At 40.4% G+C, this 19,107-nt stretch overlaps 1 protein-coding gene across 1 annotated transcript in view; it reads right to left on the minus strand.

Annotated features, from left to right (window-relative positions):
- The window catches only part of wdr27 (WD repeat domain 27), a 471,702-nt gene that overhangs the window by 375,327 nt on the left and 77,268 nt on the right, over window positions 1-19,107 (minus strand). Inside the window, exons 19-20 of the mRNA XM_060830707.1 lie at window positions 16,472-16,569; window positions 5,989-6,110 (exon numbers count right to left, since the gene is read on the minus strand). Of these exons, the coding sequence (XP_060686690.1) occupies window positions 5,989-6,110; window positions 16,472-16,569 (220 nt within the window). The remainder of the gene's footprint in view (window positions 1-5,988; window positions 6,111-16,471; window positions 16,570-19,107) is intronic.

Below are 19,107 nucleotides of genomic sequence, written 5' to 3' on the forward strand. Positions count from 1 at the left end.
TATTTGATTAAAACATATACTCAGCATTCATCCTGAAACAATCTATTCAGATAGATAAATCAAGATTCTGCTCCTGTTGTAGACCCCAATTACACTTTTTGTGTTGTTTCAATGAATGTGGGCCAGTCCAGAATTTATTGCTCTAATTGACCTTGCAAAGGTGGTGGTGAGCTGCCGTCTTGAACAGCTGCAGTCTATGTCATGTACATATATCCACAGTGCCGTTGGTGATGGAGTTCCAAGATTTTGACCCAACAACAGCAACGTACAATAAAAAATTAGGGGAGCAGGCACAGTGCAAGGCAAGCTCATTTCCCCACACTTTGAGGAGCCTAACTGGTGATCCATAAAGAGACTGGTATTTATAGTAATTTTTCAAAATTATTTTGTGCTATAAGTAAGAGGAGCGCCTCCAGGCAAAAGTCTTCTGGCTTCTTTGTGTCTCTCTGCCACTCCACCCACTTCTTTCACACTTTCCGGTGGTCTTAGGTCTCAGGAAAATGGCAAGCTACATGGTTTGGAACTAAAAATCACCATCACAGCTCACTCAAAACCATAATCAAACTCAAATGTCAAAGTATTCAGGGCTCCCAATTCCACATGGGAGCACTATAAGACAGCCAAAACCAAAATTTTAATACTATATACGTTCCTCTAATGTTACTGTCTATGCTACAAATAAGCTGATATACGTTACTCCTCTGCCAGAACAGAATCTTCCACAAGAGGAAACACATCAGCAGCCAAATAATCTTTTCCCTTAAATTTATTAATATTTACTTGGCCATTTTGATGGCAGACTTCAGTGTTCCTCAATGGACTTTTTTGGCTGATTGCTCTGTGCCTGAGAGTTTGAATCACATGCATAACATCTTCTACAATCTTAGGAATGGGCCTCAAATACCAATTTTTCAAATTGCATAGATGGTGGACCTAATGCCCAGCATAATCTTTCATAGAATGAGCCTCAGCAGGTCACATTACTATACCTTTGATCTTTCAGCACCTGTTTTTAACTGCATCAAGCTCTAGTCTAAAATCCACTATTTTGTAAGAATTGGCTGAAATTAGTAACCGGTTTACATTTTGACTTTGGCACTAGAATGATACCATGTTTATCACAGGATTTCTTTTGTATAAATGTCCTCACTTAATGCAACATTATTTTATTCCCACATCAAGTTTTACTGAAAATTGGATAACTTTCTAATTACAGATGGCACCTATTTTGTTAACTAAATGAATGCATATGATGTACTTTAATGCCACATTTTCTGATAAAATATTAGTTAATTGGAACTCCTATGTCAGGCTTTTTGTTACTTAAGTAGTTTTGGCACAAAGTTATTCTGGGCCACAATTCATTTGAAATTATTTTTACAGAAGACAATGTTTATACAAAAGTGAAGATGTCTGGAGAAACACTGCTGTAAAAAAAAGTCAAACCTCTTTTAAAATTATTTTAGGACTGCTCTCAATAGAGTGTTTGTATGGTCATTGGACATTGATGGATGGGTTTTATTTTGCACAATCTGAAAATGTATTCAAGTTAACCAATTAGGTGAATAAAATCTAAACAAACTTTTTTGAATGTTAAAAGACAAATTCAATTTGAAAGACAAATTCAATTTGAGAGCACGAGGAGCCAGAAATCTTTAAACTCTTACAATATGCAAATCTCCCTCATCAAACGTCAATTAAACTCTGTCTAGTCTCAGAAGCTGCCTATCAAGTTCATGCATTGCACAATGAATGACAGTTGCAGCTAGCAGTAATGAAGTAGAAATGCTGCAGGCAAATAATAAAATCTAAAGAACTGTTTAAGTTTTAAAATGTAGAGTTTTAACATGATATTTTTCACACTGCAGAAGCAGTTTAACCCAGGAATAAAATGATGATCAAAAGTGAAGTAAAACCAATCTGGATGAAAGGAAATGTTGTAGAAGACATTAATTTGGAAAAAGTAAGCATAAACCAAGGAGATGACAGCTAACAATCAGCAGTGGTTCAAAAACGGAACAAGAGAAGAATGTAATCAGAAACATAAACGAGAATAACAAACCATTCTCAAAGCATATCAGGAATAAGAGAAGAGGGACAGATGGATGTTGGGTTATTGGCAGTTGGGAAGTAGTTTCTAAGAACACCGAAGTTAAATTACTAATTTTACTTTAACCATTGAGAAGCTAAATAATGTTGTGAAGCTACTATTTAAATTTAAGGCATATGAGATATGGATCCACAACTATATCAGTAGTCAAAATCATAAAGAGTGAGGTTTGTCTTCACCATCTGCACACACATCCCCTGTTTGTTCACTGGCTTTTATGGATAACTTCACATTTATCCACATTAGATGGTATTGTCATGCATTTGCCCACTTACTCAGCTTGTACAAATCACAGTGAAGCATGTCTGCATTCTCCTCACACTTTACCCTCCCACCCAGCTTTGTGTCATCTGCAAATGTGAAGTTATAAATATTTAAATAGCTGGAATCCTAGCATTGCTATCCCACTTATGTCGTTATGTCTGGATGAGCTGATTATGGTCCTTTGCTTACCAGCTAAGTTTTATTCAGCTATGTAGAAATTGATTGGTCAGGACCTGCTGGAGGTGTACAATAGCATGTTCTGGCAGGAATTGTGAATCCATGAGGAAGGAAATCATTTCCCTCATTTAAAGTGAAAAGGTAAACAGAAATTGGCAACCAGTCTCACTGCTGAATGCAGATTACAAAATCCTATCTGAGGTCATGGCCAACCAGGTCAGGTCTGCTCTGGGATTGGTGATTCATCCTAACCAAATCTGTGGTTTACTCGGTAGGAAGATCTCTAAGAGTCTTGTGCTCCTCAGGGTTACAATCACCTACATGCAGGATTGTGGGGAGCAGGGGGTGAGGGGAGGAGGAGGGGTGGAAGAGTTCCAAAACGGAATCTTGGAGGAGGTGGTGGGCGTGGGTGGTGATCTCCCAAACTGTACATAATCTCATCACCTCAGGGGTTCTCCCACCCACAGCTTCTGGCCTCACAGTTTGCAAACTCTGCACCAGGGAGAAAATGAGGTCTGCAGATGCTGGAGTATCAGAGCTGAAAATGTGTTGCTGGAAAAGCGCAGCAGGTCAGGCAGCATCCAAGGAACAGGAAATTCGATGTTTCGGGCATAAGCCTTTCCTGATGAATGGCTTATGCCCGAAACGTCGAATTTCCTGTTCCTTGGATGCTGCCTGACCTGCTGCGCTTTTCCAGCAACACATTTTCAAACTCTGCACCGCCTGATTCTACCTCCTATCCAAGATCGACAAGCCTGACTACCCCAGCCAACCTATCATCTCAGCCTGCTCCTGCCCCACCGAATTCATCTCCACATACCTCGATACTGTCCTACACCCCCTAATCCAGGAATTCCCCACATACATTTGGAACACCACCCACACCCTCCACCTCCTCCAAGACGTCTGTTTCCCTGGCCCCCAACGCCTCATCCTCACTATGGTCATCCAGTTCCTCTACACCTCCAGCTGCATGACCAGAGCCTCCAAGCCCTCCATTTCTTCCTCTCCCGATGTCCCCAACTGTACCCTTCCACTGACACACTTATTCGTTCGGCTGAACTTGTCCTCAACCTCAACAATCTCTCTTTCGAATACTCCCACTTCCTCCAGAGGAAAGGGGTAGCCATGGGCACTCACATGGACCCCAGCTATGTGTGTCTCATTGTCGGCTACGTGGTCTTCCGTAGTTACATCAGCACCACTCACCACTTTTTCCTCCGCTACATTGATGACTGCATCGGCGCCACCTCGTGCTCCTACGAGGAGGTTGAACAGTTCATCAACTTCACCAACACATTCCACCCGGACCTTAAATTCACCAGGACCATCTTCGACACCTCTCTCTCCTTCCTGGACCTCTCCATCTCCATCAACAGTGACCAACTTAACACTGACATCTTCTACAAACCTACCGACTCCCACAGCTATTTGGATTACATCTCCTCCCACCCTGCCTCCTGCAAAAATACTTTCCTTTATTCCCAATTCCTCCGCCTCCACTGCATCCGTTCCCAGGAGGACCAGTTCGACCATAGAACACACCAGATGGCCTCCTTCTTTAAAGACCACAATTTCCCCTCCCATATCGTCGATGATGCCCTCCAGCGCATTTCATCCACATCCCGCACCTCCGCCCTCAAATCTCACCCCTCCAACCGCAACAAGGACAGAAACCCTTTGGTCATCACCTTTCACTCCACCGACCTCCATATACATCATCCTCCACCATTTCTGTCACCTATGAACGGACCCCACCAGCAGAGATATAGTTCCCTCCCCACCCCTAGCACCTTGCACCCTAATAGCCCACCCTCCCATCCTGGCGCCTTCCTCTTCCACCGCAGGAATCGCAAAGCCTGCACCCACACCTCCCCCCTCACCTCCATCCAAGGCCCCAAAGGAGCCTTCCACATCCATCAGATTTTCACCTGCACTTCCACACATGTTTTGTACTGTATCCGTTGCTCCCAATGCAGTCTCCTCTACATTGGGAAGACAGGATGTCTACTCACAAAGCGCTTCAGAGAACATGTCCGGGACACCTGCACCAATCAAAATAAGGGGGTAGGGTGACTGGTATCTTTGAAATCAAGAGCTGCTTGACGACATGATATGAGAATAGAGTCTCTGGGTCAGACTTGGTATTTCAATACTTGAGCTAGACAAGTTCACAGAGTTCAAGGAGCTGTTGGCAATTGACTCGTTTCTTGACAAATAATCGATAAAACACAGAAAAGTAAACAGTGATTTCACCCATTTCGCTCCCAGACTACTTGTAATCAAATTTCTTAATGCCATATAAAAAGAAAGAAAAGACGGATTTCCTCAACAGGTACGGTGACAGTGTGGAGAGAGAGAGAGAGAGAGAGCGAGCGAAAGAGTGAGGAGAATTAACATTTTGAGTTCAATATTACTCCTTTTCGGTTCTCTCTCCACATGGGCCACCATACCTGTTGAGTTCTTCCAACATTTTCTGTTTTTGTTTCAGATTTCCAACATCCACATTTTTTGCTTTTAACTTAGTCCAGCAGTGCCTTAGTGCTCCAGACTAGAGAAGCAGCAGGAAGTGTACAATTCCATATGTTGATATGGTGTGTAGTTTTGACTGGCTGAACTGAACAACAATGCCTCCTTTGACTTGACATTAACAGAACATATGATTTTCATTAATAATATATTAAAAATATTCCGTATAACTTGTGCTTCAGACTCTGACTACAATACTTTTGTGCTTCCATTTACCTTTCACAACATGCAAATTTATTCCACCAAAGAAGATTGAATAATTATTTTGACACAATTGACTTCCCTTGTTAGCTTTTACTTTCCAAAATATGTAGAGGATAATCTTTGAGTTTAGATAAAGTAGAGTTAGATGTAAACACAAAGATTTAAAACTATTTAAGCAATAACTTGCGATTAGAATAATGACTACCCATATGCAATTTCTGGGGACCTATTTTGTCAGTTCAAGTGCAAAGAAGCAAACAGTCCTTTTTGTTCCAACCCACAGCTGACAGTTCCACTCTAAGTGGTAGGGATAAGGTTATTTGCAAAATTGAGTGGGTTTCTTCGTGCCTCTGGTGTAAGCACTTAAATTGAAAGATGAATTTCAGCAACCACGGCAAGACGAACAGGCACCAAGCAGTTCATCTTGACTATTAAATTGAGGCTGAAGAGCCAACTCCAGGTGAGCTCATGGGCTCCTGATTCTGGCACACATTAGAAGTATCTCACAATTATGTACATGAGAGGATCAGTACCTTTTTATTAACTCCAAAGTTTCATGCTGTGAAACACACAATATAAAATTGGGCAGCAGATGCAGGGGAGCATGTGCTATACACAATGTAAGCTATATAGTCCAGTATTTCAAGTAAGCATATATTAAATATATTTAATATAAAAACAGAGTTGTAAAAGCAAGGACCTACATTATTCTGACAAATCTGGTGCACAGGTCTAGTGTGAGCATCTGGCACAGTTACGACACTTTGACCAACGTTCAGATCAAACACCTCCAAAGCACGGTTTGTGCCAGCCACCAGCACAATATCTGCAGTTTCCTTTTGTAAAGGTAAAGACTTCTAAATCATCACAGAAACATTCATAACTTTAAAGCTAAATAAAACTAAGAACACTTTATACTTCCCTACTTCCCATGTGCAGAGCTCACAGCCTCCAGAGTTTATCGAAGGCAAACTTGTTTTTAATTTCGCAATGTCATTCCAAAAATGCTTCTAATGGGAATTAATTATTTAAAGATGACTTATCTTGTACGATGAACGTCAACAAAGAAATTGTTGGTGGCACGGTGGTTCAGTGGTTAATACTGTTGCCTCACAGCACCAGGGACCTAGGTTCGATTCAAGCATCGGGCAACTGTCTGTATGGAGTTTGCACATTCTCCACATGTCTGTATGAGTTTCCTCCCACAGTCCAAATGTGTGCAGGCCAGGTGAATTGGTCATGCTAAATTGCCCAGAGCATTAGATGCCTCAGTCAGAGGGAAATGGGTCTGGGTGGGTTACTCTTCGGAGGGTCGGTGTAGGCTTGTGGGGCTGAAGGGCCTGTTTCTACACTGTAGGGAATCTAAATCATATTTGTGATGATTTTTCTCTCATGAAGATACTGATTCCCTGCACAATGCCAGTCACCACCTGGTTGCTGTCCATGTTTCAGCCTTGGCAATGAGTGTTGGAGGTGAAATACATTAAAATCAAATCCACCTTTGATAGTTACATGTTCACATAATTTAATCAGGGGAGAACCAAAGGACAGCCATCAAGAGAATCATCGAAAGCCACAGTTGAGGTGCTGGAAGACTGAATAGTGGCTAATCTTGTGCCAAGTAAAAAATGAGGTCTGCAGATGCTGGAGATCACAGCTGCAAATGTGTTGCTGGTCAAAGCACAGCAGGCCAGGCAGCATCTCAGGAACAGAGAATTCGACGTTTCGAGCATAAGCCCTTCATCAGGAATAAGAGAGAGAGAGCCAAGCAGGCTAAGATAAAAGGTAGGGAGGAGGGACTAGGGGGAGGGGCGATGGAGGTGGGATAGGTGGAAGGAGGTCAAGGTGAGGGTGATAGCTTCTGTGCAGAGGAGATGACCTGGGGGGTGCAGTGAGAGAGGGACTCACTGAAATCCTTGTAGAGGGAGGAAGAGAGCTTCTTCTAAGGAAGGCATCCTTGTAAAGGATTTCAGTGAGTCCCTCTCTCACTGCACCCCCCAGGTCATCTCCTCTGCACAGAAGCTATCACCCTCACCTTGACCTCCTTCCACCTATCCCACCTCCATCGCCCCTCCCCCTAGTTCCTCCTCCCTACCTTTTATCTTAGCCTGCTTGGCTCTCTCTCTCTTATTCCTGATGAAGGGCTTATGCTCGAAACGTCGAATTCTCTGTTCCTGAGATGCTGCCTGGCCTGCTGTGCTTTGACCAGCAACACATTTGCAGCAATGTTGTGCCAATGTTTATAAAAGGCTGCAAAATAAAAAGCCTTTGTTTACGGAGAGAATTCTGAGAGATGGAATCTACATGCATTTGGAAAGGCAAGGACTGGTTAGGGATAATCAGCATGGATTTGTGAGTGGAAAATCGTATCTCACAAACTTGATTGAGGTTTTTGAAGAGGTGACCAAGAAAATAAATGAATACAGAGTGGTAGATGTTGTTGACATGGTAGATTTGCTAATAAGATTAATTTACATGGGATCTAGGGAGAGATAGTCAAATGGATACAAAATTGGCTTGATGGTGTGAGACAGAGGTTGTAGAGGGTTGTTGTTCAGACTGGAAACCTGTGAACAGCAGTGTGCTGCAGCGATCAGTGCTGGGTCCACTGCTGTTTGTCATTTATATAAACTATTTGGATGAGAATAGGATGCCTAGTTAGTAAGTTTGCAGATGAAACCAAAACTGGTGGCATAGCAGACAATGAAGAAAGGTAGCTAAGAGTACAATGGGGTCTTGATCAACTGGACCAGTGAGCTGAGAAATGGCATATGGAGTTTAGATAAATGCAAGGTGTTGCATTTTGGTAAGACAAACCAGGGCAGGACATAACAGTTAATGGTAGGGTCCTGGGGAGTGTAGGTACATAGTTCCTGCCAGGTGGACAGCATGGTGAAGGAGGAGCTTGGCACACTTGCCTTCATTGGTCAGAGCATTGAGTTCAGGAATTGGGATGTCATATTATGACTCTATGATACATTGGTAAGGCCATATTTGGATTACTGTGTACAATACTGGTTGTCTTGATGTGGAAAAGATGTTATTAAACTGAAAAGGGTGCAAAGAAGATTTAAGTATGTTACCAAGATTGGAGGGTTTGAGTTATAAAGAGACACTGCATAGGCTGGGACCTTTCTCGGTGGAACATAGAAGGCTGAGAGGCAACCTTTTAGAGGTTTACAAAATAGTGAGGTGCATAAATAGGATGAATAGCCAAGGTCTTTTCCCCAGATTGGGGGTGTCGAAATTGCAGTGCATAGATTTAAGGTGAGAGAGGAAAAAATTAAAAGTGACCTGAGGGGCAATTTTCCACACAGAAGGTGGTGCCAATCTGGAACAGCTGCCCAGAGGAAGTGGTTGATGCAAGTACAATAACAGCATTAAAAGACATTTGCACAGGTACATGAATAGGAAATGTTGAGAGAAGTATGGGCCAAATGCAGGCAAATGAGACTAGTTCAGTTTAGGAAAACCCAGTAGGCATGGACAAGTTGGACGAAGGCTCTGATTCTAAGTGGGGATCATCTCCAATGTTCCCTTTGTTGCCTAAACACTTGGATGTTAACTCCTCAATACTATTCTAGAGAATCTGATGGGTAAGGTATTGGAGAACCAAGACAACAATTTTATTATTTATTAACCTTAAGAAAGAGAATCTAGAGAACTTTGCGGTAATCAAATTCTGTACTTGTTATCAGTTCAGTTAGATTTATTTTTAATGAGGAAGTCTGCTGATGTCCCTAACCTGATTCATGGTTAGTGGCTAATTTGTCACTTCGCCCAGTGTTAAGTTAATTCAATACAATTTCCTGAAATAAAAACCTCCAGCCAGTGTACCATTTGTTTAAAACTGCAAATTCAACTCTTGAGATTTTATGCATGACCTTATAACATTATTTCATAACTTATTTTTATATCAATCCTAATCCCATTTCAAAGAATATCTGTGATTCGGGTGGACAGACAGTGATGACAGATATTCCAAGTTTAACTCAGAGCCTGAGATATCAGAAACTCAGCTGAACTGGTGGCTGCTCCAGTGCTATCCTGAAATTAGAGTGGGAGTGTGCCAGAGAGGCCATGGGTTTTCAGTTCAACTGAAATGTTTTCAGACGTAAATAGAATGGGAAGCAACTTCAGACAGTTTGAAATTTATTATCCAGAGTAGAACAAACATAAAAACACTGATGTATGGGAACTGAGAAATGCCAGTTTGACAAATTCAACATTGGCCCACATTTTCCAATTGCTAGGCAGTTACTTTTCCAGTGTGACAAGGAATTATGCACAGGAAGTCTGCAGAATTACCATTGTTGAAGATACCAAGGAATTGCTCAGAAACTGAAGATTCCATTGGCCAATTCCACAATGCCTGTAACACTTTAAAATACTCTATTTAAATCAGAGAATTTGGAGTGGTCAATGAAATTAAGTAAATAGTTAATTTGGAAAAGTTAGACTATTAAATATATAATCTAACTCTGGAGTAGCTTTCAACTGACCTATATACTTATGACACACACATCACCCAAAACCTTCTCCACTCCACTTACACCTCCAGATCCGGTACCTAATATCCCTCTCTACCCACAGATCCAACCCTATTTACCCAGCTCTGAATCGACCCCCAATTTATCCACTCCCGGCCCAACATTCCCCTCCATCTCACCCCAGTTCTACCACGGACCTGGTCACCATTGTCCCTCCATGCACCTGAACTGCCAGCGCCCCCCAACATTCCAGACCTGATCCCAGTTCACCCCAGGAGCTAACCCTAATCCCTAAACTTCCTCATTGGAGCCAGCCACCCTTCACCCAATCTGCACCCAATCTGCCTCTACCCCCTGATGTACCAGTCCTTCCTTCCACCATACGTGACAAAATCTGCCTCTCTTTAGTCTCCAGGATTAACCCACTTTTCCCACACCATTGAAAGTCACCAGCCCCAAATAGCATTGATCCTCCCTACTCCTGATTTTTCCAAACGCCTCCTGCCCAATCTACCTTAAATACTACATTGCATGCCTGCCTTCTGGCTACAGGCATCCTACTCACCCATCTGGCACCCTTCTGTGTCATTCCTACACCTACCAAGCTGCCAAAATATCCAGTGAGCACCCTTGCACCTCATCCGGTTGGCATTTTACCCCTTAACCATCTGGCACCATACCATCCTGGCAGTGTAAAATCACACTTACCTATATACTTACCAGTGGGTGCAGCTGTCAAAGTGGCTGTCAGTGATTCTGGACTTTTACATTTCAGAATGCAGCAGCTGACAGCTATGAAAAGAAGGCAAGGTTTGCTCCCCTTGGGCATTTTTGTGCTACAAAAGAACTGTCAAAATAGAAGTACAGCTCTGCATTTCTTAGTGAATTCTGATGGGAATCTCATGTTAAGAATGTAGAGCTCTCTCATTTCATTAAAAAAAAGGGCTGAGTGGCAATCTAAAAACTAATGGACAGGATTTTCCAAAGAGTAGCAATCCACATGTCACTGTCACTCCTCAGAAAATCCAATCCTTTTCTTTAAAAGTGACTGTTACAAAATCTTTAAAGTATCAAATCTTTTTTGAGTAAGACATTCTTAAAGCTCACAAATTAATTGAACTGTGATAATGATTTTTGAGTGAGATTAAAGCATCACAGGCAAGGCCAGCACCTGCTGCTCATCCCTAACTGCCCCTCAAACTGAGTGACAGCCAGATAACATTTGATGAAGTTAAGAGTCAACCACATTGCAGTGGGTCTGGAGGCAAAGTAGGTCAGACCAGACAAAGATGGCAGACTTCATTCCCTAATGATTAGAACCAGATGGGGTTTTTTTAATGGCAATTAATGTTGGTTTCCTGCTCACTATTACTGGGACCAGCTTTCAACTGCAGAATTATTAATTGAAGTCTAATTTCACTGGCTCCCATGGTGGGATATGAAGTCATGCCCTTAAATCATGAGCCTAGCCTCTGGTTAATAGTCTAGTGACATTGTCACAAAGCCACCATTTCCCCTTCGTAGCTCTAACAGAGGAAAACATCACAAATAAAGTAACATATAACAATGAGCCTCGTGAATTATAACTTGCAATATTGATTACATAGATAAGGTTCATTAAAAACAAACATCATTACCTAAGATGTTTAAATACAACGATCAAAGTCCAATTATTTTTCCATCTTCAAATCTGCATAATTCCATGCCAGCAACTGATTATTAGGCTTCTGGTACCTATATTGAGTAGCAGCTGTAAGGTTACAAACTGAAGTAGCAAAGTTGACTTGCAGTCCCATCTTTTGGATCAGAGCGGTGCTGGAAAAGCACAGCAGGTCAGGCAGCATCCAAGGAGCAGGAAAATCAACTAGGCAAAAGTAAGGACTGCAGATGCTGGAAACGAGAGTTCAAATCAGAGTGGTGCTGGAAAAGCACAGCCTGACCTGCTATGTTTTTCCAGCAGCACACTGATCTAAACTCTGGTTTCCAGCATCTGTAGTCCTCACTTTTGCCTTGCAGTCCCATCTTCCCAAGCTCTCTGAGATGAAGCTCCTCATTTCCACTCCACATATTCTGCTAGAAATTTATCCAAGGCCTCAATACAGCTAGGTCAGGAAATGGTGGTCACAAATCCAAAAACCTAGCATTTTCAGATATACAGCATTCTAATAGCATGTGTGGTGGTAGTTTGCTGCCAACAGTTGGTCATTCTACTGCATGTTTAAACAATTGGACAACAAAAGGTGGGCCCAATTTCAGCACGGTCCAAATTCAACCCTGATCCAAATTCAAGAACTTGAAAATAATCCCAAAGCAGACAAATACTGACATGTTGGGCTTTCAATTAGCTTGGTTCCATATCTGACAAATCAGTCTAAACCTAACCAGATGCTGGCAAAACATTCTGTTGTAATGTATGTGCAATTTTATGTGCTGAACATGCTAAAGAACGTCTTTAAAAAATTGGCTTTAGGGTGTGATTAGGGTGCAGGGTAGGATGAGTGCAGAAATCCAAACATGCAAAATTTTATATGAATACTATCTGCATTACATGATATATAGAACAAGGAGGGATGTTTGGTACTTGCTGCAATTATATTGCTGAAAATGTTCCAATCATCTGAAGTCTGATAGAAGGTGGACCATGGTAGCTTAAAAACGGACTTGGGCACTTCAGACAGAAAAAAATAAACCCCTAGCATGTGGGCATCAGATCTAATTTGGAAAGTAGGTAAAACTCTCAAGAATTTCCCATAATAAAGAATGGTTTTGGATGTTGTTCAGAAAGCTGACCTAATGAAAATGCAAAAGCACACAAGAATTGCAGCAAATTTAAAACAGACCATAGCATGCTTTATCCAGTCTTTTATAACCATTTTAACCATGTCTACTTTTCTAAAATTATCATTTATTTTGCTAGTTTAGAAAATATTCTTCTATTTCTGTTGTTCTACCTATGGTGAAGACATTATATTTAATAATATTACTTCTCATTTACTCATAACAAACTGCAAAAGAGATTTTACAATGATATCTTTGTATTTGTGACAATAAAATGTAACATCACAGGTACAAAATAAATAAATGCATAAAGGTTATCTAGTCAGCAACACAGGAAAAAGAAATGACTGTAATACAAGTGGTATGGGACAGAATGAAAAAGACAAAAAGAATGATGGGCAGAAGATACATCCAGAAGTTCACCATATTCAAATGGAAAATGTGGGATGGTACAGGTTGCTTGCATCTGTATTATTACCAAAGCCTTTAGAAGAATAGAAAATTGGAGCATGTCAGTAACCATATTCCCAACTAACATCACACCATGAAGAAATATCTGTAGGTACAGGTCACAGCTTCCAAATTAAACTGGTTTTCTGAGAATCTGGACACCACTGGATGTGCTAACTAGGAGTGCACTGGTATACATATTAGGTGTTTAATAAATCTGTACAGTTCTGATAATCACCTCCCAAATCAGGGCCTACCTTTTATGCACCTGGCTGGTGCAATCTCTCAAATCATTTGAGCCCCTGCCAGAAGGCCAAGATAACTCTGAGAAAAATCGCACCCTCTGTGACTAATGGTGCTTTCTCTCTCCCTTAATCTTCCTCAACTTTCCAGCATAATACAGGAGAAGGTCAAAAGCTGCTGTGGTTTTTTGGAGAGATTGAATGCTCTTTTGGAGAGGTAAAAAATCGTTGTGAATAGGTCTAGGACATATTTGGAAAATGTAAAGATAAGGTATCCTTTGGCACTGTTAAAACTGACTGTATATAAAATGGTTATACATACTGGAACTGTCAAATTGCCAAGGGAATTACCCAGTTTTAAAGACATTTAAATCACTTAGCCTTTAGTTTTTTTAGAAAAACTGCAATTACAAATATAAAAGAGCCTGCTATTTCACACTGTCTGTTGATATATGCCTGAGAAATATCGTTTTAGGATTTGTGCTGTATGATTGATTTCACAATCTATTATCACAGTTGCATATCGATTAGTGCACAGTTTTGAGGACACCTCTGAGTGTTTGGAAAGTCTTTAAAAGACAGCTATGAGTATAGATGCTTGTTTTTATAAGGACAAAGTCATTGAAAGAAGTTAAACGTAGCAAATGGGTTTTTATCGATATGAGTTCTTTTTTTAATCGTAAATTTATGAATAGACACTTTAGATTTTTATTTTCGTTCAGCTCAGCATGGGTTCTGAGCTCTGCCCATTTTGAATACTGGACAAGTTGTCATGAAGGGCGTAAGGGCAAAAGATGGTGGGAGGGAGCAGGGTTGATATGGGTCAGTATTTTAAAAAATGAAGTGTATATAGGGGCCATGAGAGCTGATAGAGAGGCACAGTTTATCATGTAGGGAACGAGGGCTAAAGAGTGATTGAGGTAATGAGATGGCATCAAGAGTATGAGGAGCCATGGAAGATAGGTGAGAAATGAGGTAAAATAGGTTGGCATGGATAGAGAGGGTCTGAGCCTATTGTTTTTGGTTCCATTTTCACAAAGTACTAGAGCACTTGGCAATCCCTGTAGATGCCTTTAAACTCTTTCTAGGGTGGTGAACCCAATTCCAGTTACTGTCATTCTCTCCTCACCCAATCATATTACCCACCCCAACTCCAGACCCAAACTCCAACTGGGATACTTCCTCCTCAATCATATTTGCTGAGAAAGACATTTCCTTCACTAAATTCAGAATCTAGCTTCCACTAAGATTCATAAAGGTATAACTCTTTTGAGTTACACATTACAAGTGTCTTTTTTAGGGTTCTTGAATTTACTGATTTCCATAACTTCTGAGCATAATCCTCTATTTCTCTAACAATCAAAAAAACCTTCCATCCACCACCATTCCTCCCATACACACAGACAGCTCATTTTCACAACTTTATACCCTTTTTACATCTTTGCCTTCCTTTCTCTACTATTATCCCCAAACACCCTTGCAATCTCTTCCACTTGCTCCTCCTTTGCCTCCATCTACAGCATAGAAAAATCATAATTTTCCAACCCCTGTCAGTTCTGAACAAGAGTCATATCAGATTCAATTAATTAACTCTATTCTCTGCCTATAGGTACTGCCAGAACTGTTGGGTTTCTCCAGCATATTCTGTTTTTTTGTGTCAGATTTGTATTATCTGCTGTATCTGGCTTTTATTAAAGCTGAACTTTAATCCAATTGCTATACTTTCAATTGGTTTTCCATAATTACTAATTCTTGGTTCTGCTACTATTAAGAGTTGTGAAGATGAGAATATCTTTTGCAGTTTTTATGGTACTATTTGACTTAGATGAGGTCGACAGATTGGCAGAAAATTCAGATGCCACCCAAGATATTTTGTCCATTAGCATCACCAGGAATGGCTTTTATTGGCACATCCACAAATCTGGGCTTTGTCATAGGTAACGTGTCTTAATGGCTCTGCTTCACAAGGTAAGCCACCAAACAAAAGACCCTGTGATGCTGTTTTCAAAGAAAATCAGGACTTCTCACAGCATCCTGCCATCCATCCTCTTTCAATGCACCAAAACAAAAAAACAGAATAAATGGATTATTCATTTTCCCACTGCTTGTGGGACACTGCTATTTGAAGCTGACTATCTATATTCTATATTTCAAAAGTAATTCATTGCATGAAGTATGACAATAATTCAGTGTGACAATTGCAAGTATTATTTACCCCCACTTTGGAGAGATGAAGTTCTAAAAGAAAACAAGACTGTTGTCATGCCATATATCTTGAGGGCAAGAATGAAACTATCACCTTCATCAGATATATTTTGGGGTAATAATGCTTCTAACCTGAGACAAAAGGTGAAAGAACAGCCATTGGAGTATATTATCCTGTGTTCTTTGTTTGAGCAAAAGGTGGTACGAATATAAGTCAGCATTGCTTTCACACAGATCTACTTTTTTGCTAAATATAGTCGAGGAAAATATACCCTATGATGTCTGCTTTGAGAAATAAAATGATGATGGGCCAAGCATATGTTTTCCCTGTCGAATAAACGAAAGTAAACACTCATAGTGTGCATTAACTTGAGGCAAAGAAACTCTGGCGTTAAGTTATTTAACTTGGCAGCTACAAAGAAACCTAAGGCAGCCAAAGCAGTAATGGCAAAAGCTATAATTCATTACTTTTTTTTCACTCTGTCCCTCTTGTAAAGAATTGCAGAGTGTACAAATATATATTGCATATATACACTTAGAATTATATTTATAAAAGAAGCTAAATTGCTTTCAGTGCACTAAAGTTAATTTCAGAATCTATTAATCGGATAGAGATATCTGTGCAGTATTCACCTCTTGTAAAGGGCTTTAATATAGCTGTAATCCAGAAAAGAGTGCAAATCCCAACATGGTAATTAATTGAGACATTGAAAATACTAGCCTCAACAGTAAAGATCACGAAACTACCAGATTATTGTAAAATCTCACTAATGTCCTTTTGAAGGCAAAATCTGCTTTCCTTTCTTAAACTGGCCTATATGCAAATTCAAACTAACAGTAATGTGGTTGCCTCTCGACTGCCAAGGAAATGGCTCAGCAAAGCACTCAGTTGTATGCAGCTCATCAGTATCTATTCAAGGACAAGCAGCCTTGCCTGCTGGCTGTGCCAATGATGCTCATCTCCCAGTTACAAATACTACAAAAAACTATTTATAAAGTGTTGATACTTTTTAAAAGGATACAGGAATAAAAGTCATTCACTGCAGACAGGCAACTAATCTCCTGGGTGTCAGACATCTTGAATTTGCCAGCCAATTTGCTTTTGCTCTTCCTTTTGTAACTAGATAAAGAAGATATGTTAGCAACAAATCATTGCTTTATTTATCACAAATTCAAAGCAAGTAAGTACGAGGTAATACATTTTGGTAAAAAGAACATGGAGGAACAATATAAAGTGAAACTTGCTATGCCAAAGGGTACCCAGGAGCAGATTGACTCTCCGTGTACGTGTGCATAAATGATTAAAGATGGCAGGACATAAATCATAGAATCCCTACAGTGTGGAAGCAGGCCATTCCACCATTTTGGGTCCACAACGACCCTCTGAAAAGCATCACACCCAGACACCATACCCCTACCTGTCCTATAACCCTGCATGGCTAATCCAGGTAGCCTGCACATTCCTGAACACTACAGGCAATTTAATATGGCCAATATCTTGGCCATAGTCATAGAGGCATAGAGAATGTACAGCACGGAAACAGACGCTGGGTTCCAACCCGTCCATGCCGACCAGATATCCCAACCCAATTGAACTGTGGGAGGAAACCAGAGCACCCAAAGGAAACCCACACAGACATGGGGAGAATGTGCAAACTCCACACAGCCAGTTACCTGAGGCTGGAATTGAACCTGGGTCCCTGGCACTGGGAGGCAACAGCGCTAACCACTGAGCCATAAGGAACAGAAATGATAAAACCATCCAACCAAAAGTAAACATTAGCGGCAGCCTTCACAGCTTCACCATTTCATCCTCCGCCCCATTGTGTTGTTCTTGATAAAGAGCATGAGGTTTTCTATCACACTGCCTGGCGCATTTTTTCTTTTCTATATATTCATTGAAATGTAGGCAAAGTTGGCAAAGGTGGCAATTAATTGTCTATCTCTATACATATATATATATATATATATATATATATCTTGATACACCCCAATCAAAAGAATTTATTCATATTTTCTACATTCTTAAACTTATTTGCAATCTATACAGGAATAATACTGTATAGATTATAAATTAGTTTAATAATACAGGAAAAATATAGGTGTGTTTTACATCTTCAAAATTGGAAGTTTAAAAGCGGGAACATTAACAGGGATATAAGTAACCCTAAGAACTATATCTAACTCTTTCTTGAAACATTCAATGTTTTGGCCTCAAATGCTTTCTGTGGCAAAAGAATTCCACGGCATGAAGATATTTCTCTTCACCTTAGTCCAAAATGCCTACTCCATATCCTTAAACTGTGACTGTGGTTCTGGACTCCCCAGTATCAGGAATATCCCATTTGCAGTTATTCTGTCCAGTTCTGTTAGAATTGAACAGTTTCTAAGAGAACCCCTTTCATTCTTATAAACTCCAAGGAACTTAGTCCAAATCAACCTAGTCTCTCTGTACAGGCCACTTTTGGAATATTGCATATAATTCTGGCCACCCTTCTGTAGTAAAGATGTTGTTAAATTTGAGACGATATGGCCAGGTCTAGAGGGTTTGAGTTAGAAGGATATGCTGAATCGCCTGGGCCCTTTTTCCCCAGAGCATCAGAAGCTGACCTTATAGAGGTTTATTAAATCATAAGGGGCATGGATAGAATGAATAGCCACCCTTTTACCTAGAGTGGGGGAGTCCAAAAATAGATGGCATAGATATAAGGTGAGATGGGAAAGATATAAAAGGGACCTAAGGGGCAATGTTTTCACACAGAGGATGGTGAGTGTATGGAATGAGCTGCCAGAGGAAGTGGTGGAGGTGGGTACAATCACAGTATTTAAAAGGCACCTCGATAGGTATATGAAGAGGAAGGTTTTAGAAGAATGTGGGCCAAATGTTGGCAAATGAGACCAGGTCAGATTGAAATGTTTAGTCGGTATGGACAAGTTGGACAGAAGGGACTGCTTGCATGTGGTATGATTCTATGACTCTAAGAGTAGAAATCCCAAACTGTACTCCACCCTAAGCATAACTTTAGAATAAATTCCTGAGAAAGGCTCTTACAGCAACATGGCATATGAATAATTCCATAAAGGTGCTCTCAGCATAAATCTGTGACCAGTTAACTGCCTTCCTCTTTGCAGGGGACATCTCCCCCATCCTAGCCAAGATGGACAAAAACAACAAGATTGTATCTATACACTACTAAGTTCTGATCCAAGTATTGTGGTCAATACTGAAATACAACACTAAAAATAAAAGAGTCTTCCCTTCTTTACTAAACTTCAGTAATTTTGTAGAAATCCTCTGCAATAGTATTGATTTATAAAACAAATGATCTTAAGTTGTAACAGTGGGATAATGCTGACTTTTAGTAAAAACCAAAAGGAGGAAAACCGTGACTCAGCAGTCCCTTTTACCTTTCTGTTGATGACTCTTTCTACTGACTTCTTATTTTTCTCTTTCAATGGAAATAAAAATTAGTAGACACATGAAATAGGCTGCCAAGCATGATGCAGACTGATCTTCAGTCACTCCTTTGATGGAGAAAGCAACTTAGATGCTTAACTGTAAGCATCTCACAGATTTCTATGCAGCTGCATTTAATCTGCAGGCCATCCAATTCTAAATTGATTATTTCTTTGTAACCAGTGAAATTGCAAAAACAAG

This window comes from Hemiscyllium ocellatum, chromosome 10, assembly GCF_020745735.1.
Source record: "Hemiscyllium ocellatum isolate sHemOce1 chromosome 10, sHemOce1.pat.X.cur, whole genome shotgun sequence".
NCBI classification, from domain to species: Eukaryota; Metazoa; Chordata; class Chondrichthyes; order Orectolobiformes; family Hemiscylliidae; genus Hemiscyllium; species Hemiscyllium ocellatum.